Raw genomic sequence first — 24,504 nt, 5'->3', positions numbered from 1 at the left:
ATAATCTCAGTAGTAGAGCACTGAAAGGATTGCTTCATTGCTGTAGGTAAGTTCCAAACCATTGGTTTTCAATTAAACTTTCAATGCAATATATCAATATAGTGATAATAGCAAATACAACTACAGATACCTATAGTGGCAATTAGCAAACATATTACCTATTTTCTAAAAATCAGAAAATTACTAGGGCAGCTACAGGCTTATTTGCTTGAGCACAACATTATGCAACTCTAAGAACAGATTTGAAAAAAACAATTTGAAAGAGAAAATATCAGGTATATGTAGCTACATTTAAGGTAGGTTTCATTAAAGATGGATTATGTCTGAATAACTTAATATCTGTTTTACAAAGTTTAACTGGCATTTTAGGCAAAGGTAATACAATTAACTTTATCTATCTAGATTTAAGCAGAGTATTTAATATAATGTCCTTTGATGAATTTTAAGTGATGAGAATAGGAGAGGATGTGATCTGTCAGAAACACTGCAAGGTAGAAAAGGAGCTGGCTAAAGCAACATCAGTTTAGAAGTGGAAGGGGAATTCCTGAGTTTAACTGGGATTACTAGCAGTGTTCTGCAGGCATAGGTCATGGGACTGATCCTGCTCATTACTTGGGTCAGGAATCTGGTTCAAGAGCTGATGTTATCTGAAGATGTACTAACTGAATGGTACTGCTAATACTGGGAAGAATCAGGTCATTACACAGGAAGAATGAGAAGACTGTGTATTGGAGTGATAGAAGTAAACCAAAGTTTAATAATAAAGTCATATACTTAGGGCTAAGAACAAGAATTTTTGCTTTGAGCCAGGGAGACAATGAAGGAGAACTGGTATCTGAATGCATTGACTGACTGTAAAACGAGTATGAGTCACTGACATGACATGGACATGTGAAAAGCTCATGTGATTTGAGGGCACAGTAGGCAAATGATTTTGAGGAGGTACAGGAAAAGACTTTGTGCAGAGCACTGATGAGAGCTAATTTAGAGTGTTGTGTGCAGTTCTAGTCAACTATGTTGAGTGACCATGAATTTAAACTGACACAGGTACAGGTGAAGTCTTCTAGGATGAGTAGGGAAAGGACTTCCTGGCTTATGAAAGGACACTAAAAGAGCTTGCCTTGTCTAGCTTAAGAAAGTGGAGATGAAAGGGGATATGATGAGGACTGTAAGTATCAAGGAAGAATGATTATTTATACTAAAACATAAAGGATTGAAATCAAATGGGTGTAAATAGGTTGTGAATACATTTGAAGTGGGAATTAGACAAAATTTTATATTCATTTATATTCGTTCATATTCAGTAATGATCTTCCAAAGAGGATAGAGGAGGAAGGAGATCACTAAGGTTTCCATATGCTACATAAGCAATTTATGAAAGAGATTTTAATGACGGGACAGAGAGGATTCTTATGTTAGGGAAAAAAATCTGTTTGTCAGATGGAGAATACTAACTGTACTGGAAAGATGCTTGGTCACCATGTCTGGTCACACTGAGGGTTAAATCTCAGGCTATGGTAGGTTTCCCTAGGCCAATCCTGGTTTTATTTTTTAACCAGGAATGTTTGCATGTGCAACTCTTGAGGAATTACTCTGTTAGGGATTTCCTGATATCTGATAGCTCTGCTCTTGATGAAGATTCCTGCTGCTCCCACAATGAGGCAGTAACATCAGATCTTCCACCGAGAGCAGCTTTATTCCAGGTGCACAGTGCAGTAAAGTACATAAGTGTTAGGTTTGGGGCTTTCTGAAATGTCCCAGGAAGACTGCAGGGATGCTAGGTGCATGTGTCCTCCGTCCATTGAGAAAATCCTATCTTTGCACTTGGGAATATTAATTTGTGGAAGCCTATTAATTAGCGGAAGCCTATTTCCACTTCTGTGGTGTGGAGGGAACTGTTCATGGTGGCAGGAACCAGTGAAAGGCATTTTGGTCTGCCTTTGTAGCACAGGGTGTGATTCACTTTCTTTGGTCATCAGTACACTTTCACTTTTCGAATGCTCTCCTACTGTAGGGGCCTGGAGAACAGTTCTCTCTCCTGCTTTCTTTTGTGATGTTTGGTCTTTGATACTAAAAGTCTTCAGGGCCATTTGTGGTGGGCAGGAGGCAGGGAAAGAAGGTTCCAGGGGACTCTTCCAGACCTGGACTGCATGTATGCAAGGGACTGATCTCATTGATCTGATGGCTTTTACCATTCCTGTGTTTCCAAACTGCTCAGTCCTCATATACCTTTGTTCTTAACTTGTTAAAAGCAATCTGTTTTCTTGTATCTTGCTTCCATGTAAATCTTCTGGTGTCTAGTAGAATAGCTGGGTTAACATTAATACCTTTTCCTCAACAGGGACACTAATTTCCTTTTGTTTACTCAAATTAGCTGCCTTTTTTCATGAAGTTTCTTTGAGAAGTATCCTTCCTCCCCACCCCAATCAAATTTTCTAGTAATTGTCCACTAGGTTCAAAAGTTACTGAGGAAGACTGACAGGTAGGTGCAATTACAGAACAATTGCCTCAGCCTTGTTTCCTTTGGAAGTTTTGCTAAAAATATGGATGGCAATATAGCAACTCTTCTATCCTTTTGTAATGTACCTCTGCTTTAATATAAAAATCTTTAACACATTGACATAGACAAGATACAATATCAGGCTATTCAGCAAATGTTTGGAGGAGCAAAAGTAATAAATCTAGTAAAGTTGCATGTAATTAAACATACTGGTGATTCAGGGCATGAATGAGATGTAAGATGTGGGGTTGGAAATAAATCCACAGGGGCATTTTGCTGAAGATCAATGACTCTCCCAGGTTCTTTACCATCAATCAGCTGAGCTTATATACATTATTCTGATATTCATGCTGGATTTGAATTCTTGAAAATCAGTTTGAAAACATATACCACAAAGAATTATGAAAAAAGCATTGACAAGGGGGCACCATTATGCCATTGACTAATAAAGATAAATAATTCATGTTCTAATGACAGCTGCAGACAAATAAAAGATGGACCACACCCACTGCATCAGTTCATCTCTGTTAAGATGTTTATTGGTATATTACTTTGTTTTGATTAGCAATCATTTAAGCTGCAGGTGCTTTTAAATCATGGCGTTCCATTGCTCTGGGGTAGCTAGCTGGCCAGCAGAAACTGTGATTTTTAGAATTGGTTTGGAATCCATTATTGTTTTCTAAAAAAGAGAAAAAATAATGAAGAAGTGATAGAAGATAGTAGCTATAACATATATATGTCAAAATTTAAGTGAAATAGTACTCTCATGGCTCACCAAGAACATGATTTCACTGTCTCTCAAACTGTAATGTAAAATAATTCTAATGAAGAATGAATCAAAATACATATTGTGATTTTCAGAAGACTTAAGTATCTGACTTCTGCTGGAAGAGTGAGTACTCAACATGTCTGATATATCAGGAACCAAAGTTAGGTTAATTTTTTTTAAAAGAGCTTTTACTATGCCATACATGAGGAAACATATCTGAATATGTATGTATCATGAATAATCATCATGGTATTTGCCATCATGGCTGAATAGAAACATGGCAATGATATATTGCAGGAATAAAATTAAGCTGCTCATAAGATTTTTTTTTTTTTTAAATAAGACCAACTGCACTAGATCAAGCAAAGGCTAGCTTGATACCCTGTTTTTAACAAGAGGACAATAGCACAGACCTGGAGAATGTCCAGGAGTAGGGAAACACATAGAAATACTTCCTCAGAATACTCTCCCATTCCGCTAAAATTGATGCTTCAGAGACTTCCTGAGCGAGCATGATTATCTACATGTTTGAGAACCTTCTATTAGTTTGTCTTGAGGTTTTCAAAATGCATATTTACTTTTGGTATGCCCACTGTGTGAAGGACCAGTCTTCAGTCTGTTTTGAATCAGCCATTTGCTAGTTTTAATTAATGTCCCCTACTTCTTATACTTGTCTTCCTCATATTACTCTTGGTTTTCCAGCTCTGTATCATATTCTTCTCTCAATTTTCTCTCCTCCACCTGAGGAATAACTTATGGAATAAGTAGCTTTGATAGCCTGGAGATGCGGTGCTGTAGGAAGCAGTTTGTAATTCTCTGATGTAGGACTAGATGGCCCATAAGCGCTATTATGTCTTGCTGGCCATGCTTTCTTCAGGGTGCTTCACAAGTAGAATATTAGACATAGCTGAACTCTACTGAAGATGAGAGAGGCCTGGCATAGAAGAAATCTTCTGATACATATCTTTGGCGCAGGTAGAGGTCATGTTGCAAGACTGACTTACCATCAGAATGTTTCAGTGGGGAAACATGCAAGATCCTTTCCCTATCTTGCCACCTCTTCTTGTGGCCTTGCAGAAGAGAAGGAACTTATGGTAACATGTTAAGCATAAAACCCAAATGCTTCCTCCTGGGCCTGAAAACTCTTACTGTCACATCCAGGTGGCATACAAGTTTCTTGTTTTCAGCAGGTGAAGAAAGTTGAGACCACCTTGCCATTTTATGGACCCAAGCATCCATCCTCAAAATCCTGCTTATTTTTTTGCTTTGCTTTGCAGTATTATATTAAAAATAAAAAACTGACAAACCCATGTTGCTAAACATTTTCTTAAACTATTTTTCCAAGCTAAAAGTATCAAAACTGCTATAAGAGTAGCTTTGTTGGATTTAAGCATACTACTTATCAAGTAAGAGAATTCAGACTCCCAAATGTCTTTATATTTCGTGTCTGGAAAATGTGTCTCTTTCCCTCTCCCCAAGGCATAATTTTTCTGATGGAGTCTGACTGGAGGTGAAATCTGGATTTTAAGAGATGGATTTTCAGTCTGTTCTTATCCAGAACTCCATTTTACTCTCGGAGTTCAGTGATATAATGTTACTCATCAAGACATTCAAATACAAATCTAACCATTCACAAATTAGAGCTACAAGGTGGCTGTTTTTAAAAGCTATATCAAGTCACAGATTTAAATGAAACATGTAAGCGGGCTTATCCATCACTTCTTCAACTGTATCACTGAAATGCCGCAAATATTGGCTGACCATTTATTCTAAACTGCAATAACACATTAGTACTTAAGAAAGGCTGCTTATCTGTTTTTGAGCAGCATAAGTATTTTGCTTCTCCACAGGGCCGTTTTTCAATGCTTTCTCCTTGGCATGGTCTGCCACCAGGTTCTGGTGTAGGATTATTACATTGGCGAGTTCGAGTGCTTTCTCCATTGATGCAGGTGGACCAGGCACTCCAACAGCTCCAGCCTCCATCAGTGACAACTGGTATTAAGACACCATACTAGGATTAGTCCAGCATCTCTCTGTCTTCTGTGCAGTGACAGAAAGATTAATTAGAGCTTTTTACTCAGCACTTTTAAGGGTAGACAAGGTGGACCATGATTCAATTCTTACGTTCTCAGTTATGGTGACTCTGCAGATCTTTGCACCCTCCAGCATACATCCCATCTGCACAGATTTAGCTTTTGAAAACGCCCTTGTCAGTGGCACTGCTTAAGGGCCCAGAAGTTTCAACATTTTTGTCACCCTAGGAAGCTGCCTGAACATCAAGTTCTAAGGCCCATTTTGGGCACCTGTGCTTTAAAAACTTGGCCACAGGGAATGAGTTTACTGCACAATAAATGTTTTACATTATCAGTTGGAGAACTGCATTCATCTCCCTCTTCCCCTTTGTGGACCAATCTGATATTAAGCTAGCACAGTAATTATGAAATGTGATCATGTGTTAGCAAACACAGTGCTTTTGCAGGAAATTGAAGACAAAATAGCTTATGATGTGGTGAGATTGCTTTTGCCTGAAATCAGTTTACCATTACTGCACCATGCTTCAATAATGCTCCTATTTACTTAAATGAATTTGGGGTGTCATTCCAAGACACAATGATGTATGTGGGACAATGAACTCTAAATTAGAGTGCCCTCTTTATGGAAAGAACCCAGTAACTTACAGTAACTTCCATACCATATACCCATGAGATTTAACAGCAGTAGGTATAAGGGAGTACTATGACATACTTCTGTCCTTATGAAGGCTCCTTTTGTCAGGATATTGTTCATAATAACAAATATGCTCATTTTAGTCTGTCTGGAGTATTTACTAAGCTTTAGTTAATGTAGATTTGGGAATCTGACAAGCAATTCCCTTAAAATAGCTTGAGCACATGCATGTACAGGCTCCATCCATTTTTGCACGGTTCACATTTGCACACACTGTATTCAGTAATGTAGTCTTCAATTGCTCTTTCCAAATTTTGCTTCTTTAAATACGCATTTCTCATCTTAACTGGAACAAGTGTATGTATTAGAGAAGGCTGTAGAAGAAAAAAGCCCATGCATAACAGACTTTTCCGTAGTTCTGAATCCTTTTGATATACATATCACTAGAGTAAGCATCTGAAGAAACTGTCAAGATGAAGAAAATACCTGAAAGTTCATTATAAACTTGGAGCCTCACCTCCATCTTAGAACAAAAGCTTTCAAACTGTAAGAACCACACCTTTGAAGAGGTTGTACTTACCCGTTGCTGTATCACTACAGGAACATCAACCAAAGACTTAGCCCACTGTATGTAATCCTCTATGTCAACCATTTTGGATCCTTGCAGTAACATTTCTTTTATTTTAACTGAAAAGTCAATCTTCCCTCCATCAACTAAGGAAATTACATCATCAATGACAGCATCATCCTTAAGCTCTGCTGCAGAAAGAAAGAAGGGATGAAGAAAAAAGTTTAATGCCCATACATTTTGAAGAACAGTTGTCCTTTTAGCACAACCAGTCCATCTCTGTAAAATGACTGTCACGGATGGAGTGAGTGCACTTCACTCATAAGAGAGAAGCAACAATATACTTTATTGATATAAAACAGTGAGTTAACAAAGTTCAATGGTAAATGCAACAGTGGTTTAACAAGATTCAATGGCAAGGTACACTTGATTATTTACTGCATAGAGGACAGGGTCAGATAAAACTGTCAGGGAGACCCTCCCGTTGAGTCATGAGGTTCAGAAAGGACCTCCTTGCTTTCTAAACTCCTTCTCAGACAGAAGTCTAGGTGTGGCTGGATCCAGTCCTAGTCCCAGACTTGGTCAACGGTTTATATCTAAAGGATTATATATGTGCAATCAATCCTTTAATTCACTTAGCTAAGATTTCAAAGTTTAGCATGCTATTAGTCACTTACTGAGGATCTGTTGAGGCAAGGAATCTCTCAACCTCAAGGAGTAACCTTGAGAGGCGTCCCTACTCTGGTCAACTGGGGAGGTCCCGGACGACTGGAGGCTTACCAATGTGACGCCCATATACAAGAAGGGCTGGAAGGAGGATCCGGGGAACTACAGGCCGGTCAGCCTGACCTCGGTGCCGGGGAAGATCATGGAGCGGTTCGTTTTGAGGGTGCTCACAAGGCATGTCCGGGACAACCAGGGGATCAGGCCCAGCCAGCACGGGTTCATGGAAGGCAGGTCCTGTTTGACCAACCTGATCTCCTTCTATGACCAGGTGACCCATCTAGTGGATGAGGGAAAGGCTGTGGATGTGGTCTACCTGGACTTCAGTAGAGCCTTTGACACTGTCTCCCACAGCATTCTCCTAGAGAAGCTGGCGGCTCATGGCTTAGACAGGTACATTCTTCGCTGGGTAAAAAACTGGCTGGACGGCCAAGCCCAGAGAGTTGTGGTGAACGGAGTTAAATCCAGTTGGCGGCCGGCCACGAGCGGTGTTCCCCAGGGCTCAGTACTGGGGCCGGTCCTGTTCAATATCTTTATCAATGATCTGGATGAGGGGATCGAGTGCTCCCTCAGTAAGTTTGCAGACGACACCAAGTTGGGCAGGAGTGTTGATCTGCTGGAGGGTAGGAAGGCTCTGCAGAGGGACCTGGACAGGCTGGATCGATGGGCCGAGGCCAACTGTATGAGATTCAACAAGGCCAAGTGCCGGGTCCTGCACTTGGGCCACAACAACCCCAGGCAACACTACAGGCTTGGGGAAGAGTGGCTGGAAAGCTGCCCGGAGGAAAAGGACCTGGGGGTGGTGGTTGACAGCCAGCTGAACATGAGCCGGCAGTGTGCCCAGGTGGCCAAGAAGGCCAACGGCATCCTGGCCTGTATTAGAAATAGTGTGGCCAGCAGGAGCAGGGAGGTGATCGTGCCCCTGTACTCAGCACTGGTGAGGCTGCACCTCAAATACTGTGTTCCGTTTTGGGCCCCTCACTACAAGAAGGACATGGAGGTGCTGGAGCGTGTCCAGAGGAGGGCAACGAAGCTGGTGAAGGGTCCGGAGCACAAGTCTTATGAGGAGCGGCTGAGGGAACTGGGGTTGTTTAGCCTGGAGAAGAGGAGGCTGAGGGGAGACCTCATCGCGCTCTACAACTACCTGAAAGGAGGTTGTAGCGAGGTGGGTGTTGGTCTCTTCTCCCAAGTAACTAGCGATAGGACGAGAGGAAATGGCCTCAAGTTGCGCCAAGGGTGGTTTAGGCTGGACATTAGGAAAAATTTCTTCACGGAAAGAGTGGTCAGGCCTTGGAACAGGCTGCCCAGGGAAGTGGTTGAGTCATCATCCCTGGAAGTATTTAAAAGACGTGTAGACAAGGTGCTTAGGGACATGGTGTAGTGGGCATGGTGGTGTTGGGTTGATGGTTGGACTCGATGATCTTAGAGGTCTTTTCCAACCTTAATGATTCTATGATTCTATGATTCTATGATTCTACTCAAGGGGAGATCCTGGTGTGCAGCCTGCTGCTGTGCAGGAGAGCTCAACGGGCCCTGGGCTGTCCACTATTTATAGAGTAAGATGATTGACTTATAGTCATATTTGCATACCAGCAAGACCTTTGGGTCACTGCTCCAGACAATATTTGGCTACTATGTTGCCATCCATCCCCAAAGTCCAGCATAAGCTGGATGCAGCCATCACAACCCCCACTGGTGGTTATTGCTTATGCTGGGGGGGGGAGCACACCGCCACACTGACAGTAGAGAGAAGAACCCTTCACTCACTGGTTGTGGTGGAATTCAATCTTTCTTTGCTCATACCTCTTATGTGGGAGGAAATCTATTTTGCAATTAAATCAGAAAACCCTATATCTGAAAGGAAAAGAAGGGGTAGGGCAAAGGGAGAGACATCATGGAGATCATAGCCATTTGATAACAAGCCAAAGATAATATGAGTAATGCTACTGTATGACCTGAGCTGAACTAGAAAAGGGCAGGAACTGGAATAGTAGGAGCTTGTGCTTCATAACTAAAACACAAGAACAGAGCACTACAAGACTGAAAATAATTGCCTCTTCTGTGTTCGGTAATAAATCTCCTTGCCTTTTGCAATTTTTAGGTCATGTGATAAAATACTCATCTCCAGACACACAAAGGAGCAGAGAGGAACAGTGACAGGCAGGGGAACACAAGTAGCCTAATCAGAGAAAGGGAGCCCCTGCCTTGACTCCTCCCAGGCCTGTCCCAGCAGAGCCATTACCTCCACAGGATGGGGCTGAGGATGAGTACTCTGGATGCAAAGAAGGGTGGTTTGGGATTGTACAAAACTTAAATACTTAGGGTATATTTAGGGGAGTACCATTGAAGAGGTAAGGGGGGGATCAACGTGGCTTTGGGAGGAACAAGCATGGGAAAATAGAGGGATAAAGGCAAAAAAGGGGCTGATTGCATGTAGAAAGGTGGCTGATCAGTGAGCTTCTCTGCCATGTACTGTCCTTGATCTTTGCAGTCTGTCCTGGCTTCTCATTAAATTCCATTTCTAACTATTTTCCTGGGTGAGGGTGAGGGGACTCTATTCTGCATGCATGCATGCATGTGTATGGAGATCTGTGTGCCAGCAACTGGAGTTGGACAATGGGTGATAGGGACTTGGTGTTTTTGGTGCCATTAACTGGAGTGAGAGAGGATACATATGTCAGTGTGATCACTAGCAAATATCAAGCAAGACTAGCAGATGAATAGGGTAAGTGGCTTGGGAGCCAAGTATCAAAGTGGCTGTAAGTCTGGCCTGGATATGTACATGTCTCTAGAGTGAGACAGCCAGAGGAGCTGGCTACTGGAGTGACCAGGGGTTCTAGGCCAAATACTGGAGAGACCCTGAGGTCCTGGGGTTGACTAAGACCTGTTTGCACGTATGTGGGAGCACATCTGCTCTAGATGACCCTGCTTGAGCAGGGGAGTTGGACAAGATGGCCTCCAGAGGACCTTCCAACCTCAACCATTCTGTGATTCTGTGACATTTCCCACTAATAGACTTTCAACCTGATCAGAGAGGAGAACAGGATGAAGCCATTGGTGCTGTTTGTGTTTGCCTGAGTGCTGTGTTTCTGTCTATATTGATTTGTGTGGCCAGACATGTGTATTATGTATATATGTGTTATATAAGTGTGTTTGTGTGTGTGCCTACTGGGAACACATGCTCAGCCTGGCTTGACCTGGGAGCGTGGAAGTATGTCAGCCTCACCTCTACTGGGCTACTGGATTTGTCCTTTCCCTAACAGCAATAATTATATTGATTATAAAAGGAGAAGAAATTGGTATCGTTTTTCCTTAAGGAAAAGATATAATGTAAAATAAGGATATACTTACAATTGTCCTTCACATTAATCTTTTCACATTTACCACCATTAATATTAACATTGGCATTTAAGTCTTTATATGCAATATTGGCATCTAAGTGATAGCCGAAGCATCTTTTCACATCTTCTACAGTGATACCTGGAAGTAGAAATAGGTGATTAGAGGGACAGAATGACCATAAATAATGTGATATTATTATTCTTGGAGGATAAATTTCAGGGCTATTGGAAATGTTTATGGCTTTCTTCCCATTTCTCCTCTGCTTTCTCCTCTTCCATGAAATGAATGTGAGGATGATTGCATTTGAAGTGCCTGCACAGAGGCAGGTGAGATCTACAGTGATCAGGAAAATACCAAAACCCTCCAAAAATTGATTTCTATTTTCCTTCATCTAGCTGAAAGTAGATGTCCCTCAAGGGACCACTCTTTCCATCTATTCTATGAGAATTTTGTCTTTCTCAGCTGCTTATCTTTCTGTGTGCTAAATTATTCAGTCCTCCCAGTCTCTGTCTCCCAACCTCAAACACATGGTTTCTCCACTCCTTTTCCCCATAAAGTTAATTAATGCCGCTAATCTCTTACAAGTACTCTATTCCCATGAGTTCCAATCCTCCTCTGTCCTCTACTACCTCCAACACCTCCTTTCTATTTATTAAACTCAAACATATCATCTGGAACTTTACCTTCATGTTCAGAAATAATTTTGCTTAAGACTGGTACTTAAAAAAACAGCACCACAATCTCCAGGTGCTGAACAGAATAATACTGGGATACATAAGTGACATCTTTGCCCCATGTCCCTTTGCATATTCTGAACATCTGATAGTAATATTGTTGTTGATGCTGCATGCAGCAGGTACTTATTTTCTGACCTCCAAAATCAGCATGAAAATTACCTTTTCTAACTTTATTCCAGAATGATCACTTTAATCCATTACAAAACCACATGTATCTGAACTGCACATGGGGAAGGATTAAGTTACTACTTTCCTATCTTAACTAGGGCAAGGAAAATTCCAGTGTGAATGTTAAAGTCTATAAAAACAGTTTCAACACACTTAAGTGAACCATGTGATTTCTAGAAAGTTCTTCAATTTATTTCTTATTTTATGCCACCACCATATTCTTAGAGTGATTGTACCACAAGAAGGTACCAACTAGCAAATTGGATTTAAGGTTTAGGCAGATGTTCTAGGCACTGGGATCTCTTGTGAATCATATCATACTGTGGTGGGTTGACCCTGGCTGGATGCCAGGTGCCCACCAAAGCCACTCTATCACTCCCCTCCTCAGCTGGACAGGGGAGAGAAAATATAACGAAAGGCTCGTGGGTCAAAATAAGGACAGGGAGAGATCATTCACCAATTACTGTCACGGGCAAAACAGACTTGACTTGGGGAAAATTAATTTAATTTATTACCAGTCAAATCAGAGTGGAATAACAAGAAATAAAAACAAATCTTAAAGACACCTTCCCCCCACCTCTCCCTTCTTCCCAGGCTCAACTTCACTCCCCATGTTCTCTACCTCCTCCCCCCGAGCGGCACAGGGGGATGGGGAATGGGGGTTGCAGTCAGTTCATCACACGTTGTCTCTGCTGCTCCTTCCTCCTCACACTCTTCCCCTACTCCAGCATGGGGTCCCTCCCACAGGAGACGGTCCTCCACAAACTTCCCCAGCATGGGTCCTTCCCCTGGGCTGCAGTTCTTCACAAACTGCTCCAGCATGGGTCCCTTCCACGAGGTGCAGTCCTTCAGGAACAGACTGCTCCAGCATGGGTCCCCCACAGGGTCACAAGTCCTGCCAGCAAACCTGCTCCAGCGTGGGCTCCTCTCTCCATGGAGTCACAGGTCCTGCCAGGAGCCTGCTCCAGCATGGGCTTCCCACAGGGTCACAGCCTCCTTTGGGCGCATCCACCTGCTCCGGCATGGGGTCCTCCATGGGCTGCAGGGGGACAGCCTGCCTCACCATGGTCTTCACTGTGGGCTGCAGGGGAATCTCTGCTCTGCTCCCTGGAGCACCTCCTCCCCCTCTTTCTTCACTGATCTTGGTGTCTGCAGAGTTGTTTCCCTCACATATTCTCGCCCCTCTCTCTGGCTGCAGTTGCTGTCACGCAGCAACTTTTTCCCCTTCTTAAATATGTTATCACAGAGGCGCTACCACCGTCGCCGATTGGCTCGGCCTTGGCCAGTGGCAGGTCCATCTTGGAGCCGGCTGGCATTGGCTCTATCGGACATGGGGGAAGCTTCTAGCAGCTTCTCACAGAAGCCACCCCTGTAGCCCCTCCGCTACCAAAACCTTGCCACGCAATCCCAATACACACACCAATTAGTATTGCTAATATTTTGAAGAGGTTTAAGATTTTTTTTCTCAGTTACAGAGTTAAAATACAGACTTCAAATAATGTTAGAAGTTACAAAGACTGACTGTCATCTCTGTTGAACTCATGTAATTCTGTAATGTCACTGGTGTGCCACAAGCAGCACACACTGAACTGTGCTCTTCTCAGTAGTGCTCCATATACATGAGTCTATCCTCATCCATCTCTTTGCATGACTGGGGACTTGGTGATAATCTGCATATCATAGCTAGGCCAACAGAATGCATACCTATTCAAGACATAGCGTTATCATCCAGCACATACACAGTTCATATTTTCCCCCCACAGTTCCAGAGACCACATAGTGAGTTCCATAATGTTCTAGGAATTTGAAATATTCCCCCTTATCATATTCAGCAGGCAAAAAGTTTAGATCATCAAGGAAACTATCTGTGAGACGGACATCACGACTCTGGATTTGGAATCTTCCCAGCTGAATCTTTCCTTTTACATGCAGAAAGGTTTGGTTCTGAATGCAGGGAGAAGAAAGCAGATGAGAGTGCCATTCTGGTATGCAGCACAGCAGGAAAATCTGTTCTATTATACTTATAAAGAAACTGTAGCACTTTTAAACATGGTATGCGATCTAGCATTTTGGAACAGGGACAAACTTGTTTAATTGAAATTAAAAGTTCTCCAATTTAAACTGAGGAAGCAGCAAGAGATTTAGATCATTTCAGTTCTTCCAGTTTTGCAGAACTCTCCCCTTACTAATTTCAGCAAGCCCTTTGTGATCTATTTGACAACAAGGTCTTCTCTTTAAGTACAATATCTACCAAAAGTGCCTTTCTGACTTTCATAACATAGAAAAGTAATTCCATGCGGCTTGCCAGATAACAGAAGCTGCCCACTGAGGTCAGCTGGAGTTTTGTCTTTGTTTATAGTCAGAGCAGAACTAAGTTCTCTCTTTTTTGGATCACTTCTCTGTTATTCTCAGACTGTCAGAAGGAAGGGCACAGCTCCAATTAAAAACAAAAAAATCCAAAATAACATCATAAAATGAAAATTAATCAGGAAAAAATCCCTTTGAGGCATGTGACCCATACATACATTCTAACTCTAGGTTTAGTGACTGATATTTTCATAAATTACACTGTGGATGGTTTTATATCATAATCTAAACTAGGACCTAGCTGCTGCCCGTAACACATGACATCTTGTGAAATAGTTGCACTTAAGGCTCTAAGCAAACACATGCCTTCCAAACCCTATTATCTGCAGTACTTATGCGACTCCCTTAACAGTAGTGCCTAATAGGAGGTACATAAAAGGGATTTAGCAACTGACCATCACATTAGCTGGCACCATTTAAGGGATCTTAAACTGCTCAGATGCTGCTTAGGACTGGCAGAAATCTTCAGGCATCTAAAGCTCTGTGAGGAAATTTTTGTAGGTGCAATCATTCCTGCCGTCCAGCATGTACAAAATCCCTTACTCTCCTGATGTCCCCAGGCTGCTCCTGGCTTTAACTTGCAGGTGAGCCCTGGAGGGTTCTTGACCAGGGACTGCCACTCCACTAACCTGCAGCAACGTGAGTTTACAGTGATAGACCTCTGCCAGTGACAGATCACGAATCATTTTCTGAACTGATCTCTGAGCAAGAATTTGAGGTCAAAACTCCTATTAGACTGCAAGCAGCCTGTAATATACTCTGAGCTACAGAACCTGATCTTTTGAGTCTGTGGAGATTAATACTTTTAGATTTAAATGGTCCATTTCCGTCCCAAGAAAACTCATACCAATACAAAGACAGTGCAGTATGTCAGTTTCTCTTTATAGTACAGACCTCTCTCTTCAGCATTATTTTAATGAATCAGTTATAAAAGTTATTTTAGTTTTCCCTTATATGCATTTGATCTCCTGAGCTCTGAAGGGGTCCTAGACAACAAGGCTGACAAGAAACTTGAATGACTGAATTAGTTGAGGCAGATCTATTCTTCCTTGCATGTGGTGCATTTCAGCACCATGGAGTTGATGCACCTTGTACATGATGGGATGATGCGATCACAGACTTTGGCGTATATGGTGGGAAAGGATATACGACCCAGTCAGTTAATTCCACTAGCTCCCAGCTGCTGGATTAGGCCATAGTGTCTAGTATCACTTTTTGTGCTCTCTCTCTCTTTGACCTCGCTAGATGCTAAGGCTACTTCTGTACTAGTAAATAAAATAGGATAGGGCCTTTCCTCTGTCTCAAAGAGCAGGTAGAGTGGTATGGCTTGTGTGCAACCCCAAAATAGACTTGCTTTCTCCAGACTGCCTACTGGGAACATTCCCTTCAAGCATGCTGCAGGGGACCACAGAATGGGCATTGCTTATGAGAGCTGGCACAGACCAAAATCTTGGCAGTGTGCTAGTAAAACTACAGATTATCGTATGCCAGTGCTAATGCCCATGCCTCTTAGCCCAGGCTAGTTTATTAGTACAGAAATACCTGAATGGCTGAGATCTGAGTCTACGTGTCTATTTTGCATGTCCAGTTTACCTAGTTTAGGCCTACTCAGTGGCAATATTTTATCCCAGGACTTGATCTAATTTGCCCACACTGCACTAGATCAGAGCTGCTCTTTAATCAAGATGAGATCAGAGATCTCTGGCCTTTTCTAATGTCAAGCCCCTGTTGAAGATGAGGGTGGTCGCTACTCAAGGGTAAACAGTGGGAAGATTAAGCTACATTTAGAATCATAGAATCATAGAATCATAGAATCATACAGGTTGGAAAAGACCTCTAAGATCATCGTGTCCAACCGTCAACCCAACACCACCATGCCCACTACACCATGTCCCTAAGCGCCTCATCTACACGTCTTTTCAATACCTCCAGGGATGGTGACTCCACCACTTCCCTGGGCAGCCTGTTCCAAGGCCTGACCACTCTTTCAGTAAAGAAATTTCTCCTAATGTTCAATCTAAACCTCCCTTGGCACAACTTGAGGCCATTTCCTCTCATCCTATCGCTAGTTACTTGGCAGAAGAGACCAACACCCACCTCACTACAACCTCCTTTCAGGTAGTTGTAGAGCGTGATGAGGTCTCCCCTCAGCCTCCTCTTCTCCAGGCTAAACAACCCCAGTTCCCTCAGCCGCTCCTCATAAGGCTTGTGCTCCAGGCCCTTCACCAGCTTCGTTGCCCTCCTCTGGACACGCTCCAGCACCTCCATGTCCTTCTTGTAGTGAGGGGCCCAAAACTGAACACAGTATTCGAGGTGCGGCCTCACCAGTGCCGAGTACAGGGGCACGATCACCTCCCTAGTCCTGCTGGCCACACTATTTCTGATACAGGCCAGGATGCCGTTGGCCTTCTTGGCCACCTGAGCACACTGCCGGCTCATGTTCAGCCGGCTGTCAACCAGCACCCCCAGGTCCTTTTCCTCTGGGCAGCTTTCCAGCCACTCTTCCCCAAGCCTGTAGTGTTGCCTGGGGTTGTGGCCGAAATGCAGGACCCGGCACTTGGCCTTGTTGAACCTCATACAGTTGGCCTCGGCCCATCGATCCAGCCTGTCCAGGTCCCTCTGCAGAGCCTTCCTACCCTCGAGCAGATCAACACTCCCGCCCAACTTGGTGTCGTCTGCAAACTTACTGAGGGAGCACTCGATCCCCTCGTCCAGATCATTGATAAAGATATTGAACAAGACCGGCTCCAGTACTGAGCCCTGGGGAACACCGCTCGTGGCCGGCCGCCAACTGGATTTAACTCCGTTGACCACAACTCTCTGGGCTCGGCCGTCCAGCCAGTTTTTTACCCAGCGAAGAGTGTACCTGTCTAGGCCGTGAGCCGCCAGCTTCTCTAGGAGAATGCTGTGGGAGACAGTGTCAAAGGCCTTACTGAAGTCCAAGTAGACCACATCCACTGCCTTTCCCTCATCCACTAGGCGGGTCACCTGGTCATAGAAGGAGATCAGGTTGGTCAAGCAGGACCTGCCTTTCATGAACCCGTGCTGGCTGGGCCTGATCCCCTGGTTGTCCCGGACATGGCTCGTGAGCACCCTCAAAACCAACCGCTCCATGATCTTCCCCGGCACCGAGGTCAGGCTGACCGGTCTGTAGTTCCCCGGATCCTCCCTCCGGCCCTTCTTGTAGATGGGAGTCACATTGGCGAGCCTCCAGTCGTCCGGGACCTCCCCAGTTAACCAGGACTGGTGGTAAATGATGGAGAGCGGCTCGGCAAGCTCCTCCGCCAGCTCCCTCAGTACCCTCGGGTGGATCCCATCCGGCCCCATAGACTTGTGAACGTCCAGGTGGCATAGCAGGTCATGAATTTCATCCTCTTGAATTATGGGGGGTTTATCCTGCTCGTCGTCCTTGTCTTCCAGCTCAGGGGGCTGAGTACCCTGAGGATAACCACTCTGACTACTAAAGACTGAGGCAAAGAAGGCGTTGAGTACCTCAGCCTTATCTTCGTCCTTGGTGGCAACGTTCCCCCCCGCATCCAATAGAGGATGGAGATTCTCCTTGGCTCTCCTTTTGTCATTAACATACTTATAAAAGCATTTTTTGTTGTCTCTCACGACAGTGGGCAGGTTGAGTTCTAGCCGGGCTTTTGCCTTTCTAATTTCCTCTCTGCACGACCTAATGAGATCCCTGTACTCTTCCTGAGTTGCCTGCCCCTTCTTCCACAAGTGATAAACTCTCCTTTTTTTCCTGAGTCCCAGCCAGAGCTCCCCATTCAGCCAGGCCGGTCGCCTTCCCCGCCCGTTCTTCTTGCGGCACATGGGGACAGCCCGCTCCTGCGCCTTTAAGACTTCCTTCTTGAAGAACGTCCAGCCTTCCTGGACCCCTTTGCCCTTCAGGACTGTCTCCCAAGGGACCCTCTCGACCAGTGTCCTGAGCAGGCCAAAGTCCGCCCTCCGGAAGTCCATGGTAGCGGTTTTGCTGGCCCCCCTCTTTACTTCACCAAGTATTGAAAATTCTACCATTTCATGGTCGCTAAGCCCAAGCCGGCCTCCGACCACCACATCTCCCACCAGCCCTTCTCTGTTCGTGAACAGCAGGTCAAGCGAGGCATCTCCCCTGGTGGGCTCGCTTACCAGCTGCGTCAGGAAGTTATCCTCCACACACTCCAGGAACCTCCTCGACTGTTTCCTCTCTGCCGTGTGGTATTTCCAGCAGACATCCAGAAAGTTGAAGTCCCCCACGAGAACAAGGGCTAGCGACTGGGAGACTCCTGCCAGCCTCTGGTAGAATATTTCATCTGCCTCCTTGTCCTGGCTAGGTGGTCTATAACAGACTCCCAGCAGGATATCTGCCTTGTTGGCCTTCCCCCTCATCCTTACCCACAAGCATTCGACCTCGTCATCACTACCATCGAGCTCTAGACAGTCGAAGCACTCCCTAACATACAGGGCTACCCCACCGCCTCTCCTTCCTCGCCTGTCCCTTCTGAAGAGCTTATAGCCATCCATTGCAGCACTCCAATCGTGCGACTCATCCCACCATGTTTCCGTGATGGCGACTAAGTCATAGCTACCCCGCTGCACAATGGCTTCCAGCTCCTCCTGTTTGCCGCCCATGCTGCGTGCATTGGTATAGATGCATTTGAGCTGGGCTGCCGATTTCTCCCCCGACATTGGCGTGCGGTCCCTAGGCTCTTCTCTAGAGAGCCTGGTTTTATCCCCGTCCCCCTTCGAATCTAGTTTAAAGCCCTCTCGATGAGCCCGGCCAACTCATAAGCGAGAATCCTTTTCCCCCTGTGAGACAGCTGAACTCCGTCCGTCGCCAGCAGGCCCGGTGTCGTGTAAACCTCCCCGTGGTCAAAGAAGCCAAAATTCTGCCGATGGCACCAGCCCCTGAGCCACGTGTTGATCCTATGAGTTTTCCTGTTCCTTTCGGTGTTCCGCCCTGCCACTAAAGGGAAAACACTACCTGTGCTCCCGATCCTCCCACCAGTCGCCCCAGCGCCCTGAAGTCCCTTTTGATCCCTTCTGGACTTTATCAAAAGCTTGATGCTAAAAAGCTGCTGCTGCCTGACTCAAGAGATATGCTGAGTCTTCCAAGAGGATGTCAGGATTCAGCATTCAGTTAAACACATCCTATTCTGCACAGAAGGACTTAGACTTACATCGTAAGTGAGAACACCCACGTTCCACGGCTTGCGGTAGTATGTCCGTGCGTTTCCATCACGTACCCTTTAACAAAGACCACTGAAAAAGTCATTGTCAAATGGGCTGGTCATTGGCTGCATCCCTAAAACATTGATTCTACAAGAGAAATACAAGAGAGGTTACACTTCAAAAAAGAAGGTGTCAGCACCCATAGCCTGTAGAGAATGGTATTATGACTGGAAAAGTCAGATTCTGTAGGAGATCATAGAATCATAGAGTAGTTTGGGTTGGAAGGGACCTTTAAAGGTCATCTAGTCCAACTCCCCTGCAATGAGCAGGGACATCTTCAGCTAGATCAGGTTGCTCAGAGTCCCGTCCAACCTGACCTTGAATGTTTCCAGGGATGGGGCATCTACCACCTCTCTGGGCAACCTGTTCCAGTGCTTCACCACCCTCATCGTAAAAAATTTCTTCCTTATATCTAGTCTGAATCTACCCTCTTTTAGTTTAAAACCATTCCCCCTTGTCCTATCGCTACAGGCCCTACTAAAAAGTTTGTCGCCATCTTTCTTATAAGCCCCCTTGAAGTACTGAAAGGCCGCAATAAGGTCTCCCCGAAGCCTTCTCTTCTCCAGGCTGAACAACCCCAACTCTCTCAGTCTTTCTTCATAGGAGAGGCGTTCCATCCCCCTGATCGTTTTTGTGGCCCTCCTCTGGACCCACTCCAACAGGTCCATGTCTTTCTTGTGCTGAGGACTCCAGAGCTGGACGCAGTACTCCACGTGGGGTCTCACCAGAGCAGAGCAGAGGGGCAGAATCACCTCCCTTGACCTGCTGGCCACGCTTCTTTTGATGCAGTCCAGGATTCGGTTGGCCTTCTGGGCTGCCAGAGCACATTGTCAGCTCATGTCCAGCTTTTCGTCCACCAGTACCCCCAAGTCCTTCTCGGCAGGGCTGCTCTCAATCCCTTCATCCCCCAGCCTGTATTGATACTGGGGGTTGCCCCGACCCAGGTGCAGGACCCTGCACTTGGCCTTGTTGAACCTCATGAGGTTCACACGGGCCCACTTCTTGAGCTTGTCCAGGTCCCTCTGGATGGCATCCCGTCCCTCAGGTGTGTCAACCGCACCACTCAGCTTGGTGTCATCTGCAAACTTGCTGAGGGTGCATTCGATCCCACTGTCTATGTCATTGATGAAGATATTAAACAGTACTGGTCCCAATACAGACCCCTGAGGGACACCACTCATCACTGATCTCCATCTGGACATTGAGCCATTGACCACTACCCTCTGGATGCGACCATCCAACCAATTCCTCATCCACCAAACAATCCAGCCATCAAATCCATACCTCTCCAGTTTAGAGAGAAGGATGTTGTGGGGGACCATGTCAAAGGCCTTACAGAAGTCCAGATAGACGACATCGGTAGCTCTTCCCATGTCCACTGATGTAGTCATTCCATCATAGAAGGCCACTAGGTTGGTCAGGCAGGACTTGCCCTTGGTGAAACCATGCTGGCTGTCTCGAATCACCTCCCTGTCCTCCATGTGCCTTAGCATAGCTTCCAGGAGGATCTGTTCCATGATCTTCCCAGGCACAGAGGTGAGTGACTGGCCTGTAGTTCCCCGGGTCTTCCTTTTTTCCCTTTTTAAAAATGGGGGTTACGTTTCCTCTTTTCCAGTCAGTGGGAACTTCACCGGACTGCCACGACTTCTCAAATATGATGGATAGTGGCTTAGCAACTTCATCTGCCAGTTCCTTCAGGACCCGTGGATGCATCTCATCGGGTCCCATGGACTTGTGCACCTTCAGGTTCCTTAGATGGTCTCGAACCTGGTCTTCTCCTACAGTGGGCGGCTCTTCATTCTCCCAGTCCCTGCCTTTGCCTTCTGCGGCTTGGGCGGTGAGGCTCGAGCACTTGCCAGTGAAGACCGAGGCAAAAAAGTCATTGAGTACCTCCGCCTTCTCCATATCCCGGGTAAGCAGGTCTCCCTGCTTTGTTCTGGAGAGGGCCCACATTTTCCCTAGTCTTCCTTTTATCCCCAACGTATGGAGACTATAGCTGTGGAACTGAATCTTGCTTCATCTGCAGCAGCTTGCCTCATCTCTTGTGCTCTTGTTCTCTCATCTGTGTAATGGAGATAATGATGATACATCTTTTGTAAAGCATTTTAAGGGCCATGTATGAGAAATAATAAACAAATAAAAGCTAGATGTTAAACATCAAACACAGTGAGAACCTTAGGAATGAAAGGAAGTAAAAACCATTTCTTCTTGAACAATGTGAGGAAGCATTCCTCATAGGTTTAAAAGGAACATCTCAACAGGTACTTTTATCCTGTTTTTTTTCATAACTCATATAGTTTGTATGCTGATAGGAACTTTGGTATCAAATGTGTACAAGATCCATCAAATCTGTAGAAGGAATATACAGATACTCCTAGCTTTGTCTCTTCTCCCAGGGAGTGACCTGGTGTAGTAATGGAATTCCCTGGAGCAGAGGAGAGGAAATCTGAACCATTACAAATCCAGAGAAGAGGGCACATTGGCTGTATAGCTCTATACAACTATGTACCAATGTATAAGAGATGCTTCAAAAAATAACCGCTCCTTGGGGGATTCTGTATTGGGTTTTTTGCCTTTCTAGATCTGTTTCATAGATTTGAATCTTTTCAGTATTTCCAATATTTATGTCTGATACATGTCCATATACCTAGCTGAGTGTAGAAAGTGGTTATCAATTCATCAGTCATCAGCGTCACTACTGCACATCTATACAAAATTTTCTCATGGAAGATTTTAGTAATGGATTATAATAGAAATGATAAAGAAGCTACTTCTAAAAATGCCCAAGTACCTGTCTGTCTTCCGCATGCAACAAAGACAGCATTTTTGCTCTTTTGCAGTGATACTATATCAAAATGAAAAGCAGGATGCATCCTTTTCATTTAAACACAAGGTGGCGCTGTAGTATACTTTTATTTTCACCTGTTCCAGTTTGGATAGCTGCCTTCTAACTCGATTTGTAGATACAAAATATGTCACACTTTCTTTTTGTTTGAAATGAAAGAAATCCAGAAGGGTCTGAGAATAGAAAGATTAATTCTCGACTTAGATTAATGAGGAAAACTCCTGTAAACAAGGAAGATCTGTGAAGTGGAGAATGCAATACTGGAAAAAAGCTGTAGGCAGAGTGTTGTTGCAGTAAGGCAGCCTGTTGTATAAATAATCAAGATACATTTTCTCCCTTTTAGACGTGCATGTTAGTAAAGTAATTGGGAATGACTGATTCTTTATGAAATATCACTTGAAACATATCTATATATCTATAAACTTTACATTTAAATAATAAGTATTGTAAGTATATTCATGTAACATCTATATATGATTCTGTGTATTAACATAATGATTGATTTACTTAGTATTCATGTCTGGATAAATATTTTATCCTCACCAAGTATACAAAATAAAACAGTAGTTAGGTGTTCTTCCAAAAGCTATGTAGCATTTTTGAATACAAATGCGTACACAATTCAGATTCCACTTTTGTGGAAAGTGTGCCCCAGTGTTTTCAGCTGGCTTTGGAGACAGTCTTAGACTCTTCACAAGGCCCAATACTGCTTTTTCCTTCATTACATATCCTTGCCCTGCAGTCCTGCCAACTTCAGACACATCAATGCTGTGGTTACAGCATGGTGATTGTTGGTTGGATTCACAGTTATCTTCATCAGAAAAGTCTCCACAGTCATTATCTACATTACACACAAGTTGTCGCTTTATACATTGACCTAATCAAAGAATAAAACATTGAATGAATCCATTTTTTTCCAAGATGCACTTTAAATGACGCCCCCATCTACTCTTTATTGACATCTTCCTCTTTGTATATTTCTATTATTGTCACAAGGAATTAGAGTCCTACACCCTGCCTCCTTCATATGAAAACAAAATCATACTACTAAATTTGCTTATTAGTTTACTGGGATGGCTAAGAAAAGTAAGTGACAGGAGAACTGCTGCAATTTGCAGAAAGTAGTTATTTCCTGTAATTGTTTCTATATTCATCCTTGAATATTAGGGGTTTTTTTAAAATTTGTATTAAGAGAACACAAGAAAATATTAATTCGATATCAACAAAGAGTTTAAATTGTTGCTATTTGGACTATATTTTTTGGACACTGTTATTATGAACTATAGCGATTTGTGTTCTAAAGCAGCAGCGAAATAGTAATTCTCATGAGGTTGGGTATCACAGGTTTTACAAAGATTGATTTTTTTCTACAGGATTTAAAGATTCGGGGTAAATTTAGCCCTGGCATAATAAAACAACACTTGTTGATATCAACTACCTCACCTGTAAGTGCCACACAATGGCTGTGAACTAGTTGTTAAACACATACTTTCTGATTTTTCTTTCTCTACTTGGACTTCACAGTATTTGAGATAAAGACAATACTGACAATGGCTTGGGACTCAAAATTTACCTTTTCTGTTTTGACTAGTTTTATTACCATTAACTTATCCTATTTTATTTTGATTTATGATGAATCTTGAACATTAATTCATGTGCCATGCATGTATTGCTTTACAAATTTACATCTTTCTTTGGATCTAGAGGCATTCTGGTCTTCAGCTAGCATCTATCATACCGCTCTGGTCAATAAACCTCCCTATCCATTTTCTTAAAATTCCTTCAGTCCTAGTTTTTCCCAGTGATTTTTCAAAAAACACAGTGATTCTGGAGCAGATGGAGCAGGTATACTAGAAGAAAGGACACTCATAGTATGGTCAGCTTTTAACCATGGAGTAGAAAATACAGGAAAGGAATTTAAACTAGATGAAAATTATTATGGGAGATGAGAGGAATGTACCCCTTCTCAAGCATTCTTCATGCTGTGGTTTTGGCCTTGTGGCTTTGTAACCCACCTATCTACACACTGGGGACTCTCCTTAAACCCTAGCAATAAGGCACTGCTTCAGGAAATCATCCCCAACTAGAAAAGCACTGAAGCATATCTCTCCTTTTGTGCATCCATTTTGTCTTCAATGGAAACTGATTGAGCTTCTTCACTGAACTAAGCAAAACATGATTTGCTGAGTTATTGCATAACTCACTATATCATGAAAACAAAACCTACCAGAATTGCATTGAAAGTCAATACCACAGTCTGGTTCTGGTTCTTCAGGACAGTCTCGGCTGGTTTTACAGCTTGTGCATTTCCTAAAGTCTCCAGGCATGGTGTTCCACCAAACTGTCTGAATCTTTCAATACGTCTAGAGCGAAACTTGAAAGATAAATAACACTATTAACATCATTGCTTAGAAAGAAAAGAGAAGAACTACCAGAACTGAAGGATTTCCAGCTGAACTTCAAAATGAAGCATCTTTGGTGAAATTTTTGGTTGAAAATCCATAGGCACAGCTCATGGTGTAAAATAAGTGTGCAGGAACATTGAATTAACAATAATGTCTTAGCAAGTATGTAGAGATGCTTATTTTTCACTATTTTGTT

General features: G+C 43.7%; 1 protein-coding gene across 1 annotated transcript in view; it reads right to left on the bottom strand.

Moving 5' to 3' along the window:
- LOC142075013 (FYN-binding protein 1-like) overlaps positions 1–24,230 on the bottom strand; it is a 121,270-nt gene extending 97,040 nt beyond the window's left edge. The window contains 3 exon segments of the mRNA XM_075136004.1: positions 6,517–6,695; positions 10,579–10,707; positions 24,131–24,230. Of these exon segments, the coding sequence (XP_074992105.1) occupies positions 6,517–6,695; positions 10,579–10,707; positions 24,131–24,230 (408 nt within the window).
- Positions 24,231–24,504: the final 274 nt, after the last annotated feature.

The sequence above is a fragment of the Calonectris borealis genome, chromosome W (assembly GCF_964195595.1).
Source record: "Calonectris borealis chromosome W, bCalBor7.hap1.2, whole genome shotgun sequence".
Lineage (NCBI taxonomy): Eukaryota > Metazoa > Chordata > Aves > Procellariiformes > Procellariidae > Calonectris > Calonectris borealis.
This window is presented reverse-complemented; position numbering and strand designations above follow the sequence as displayed.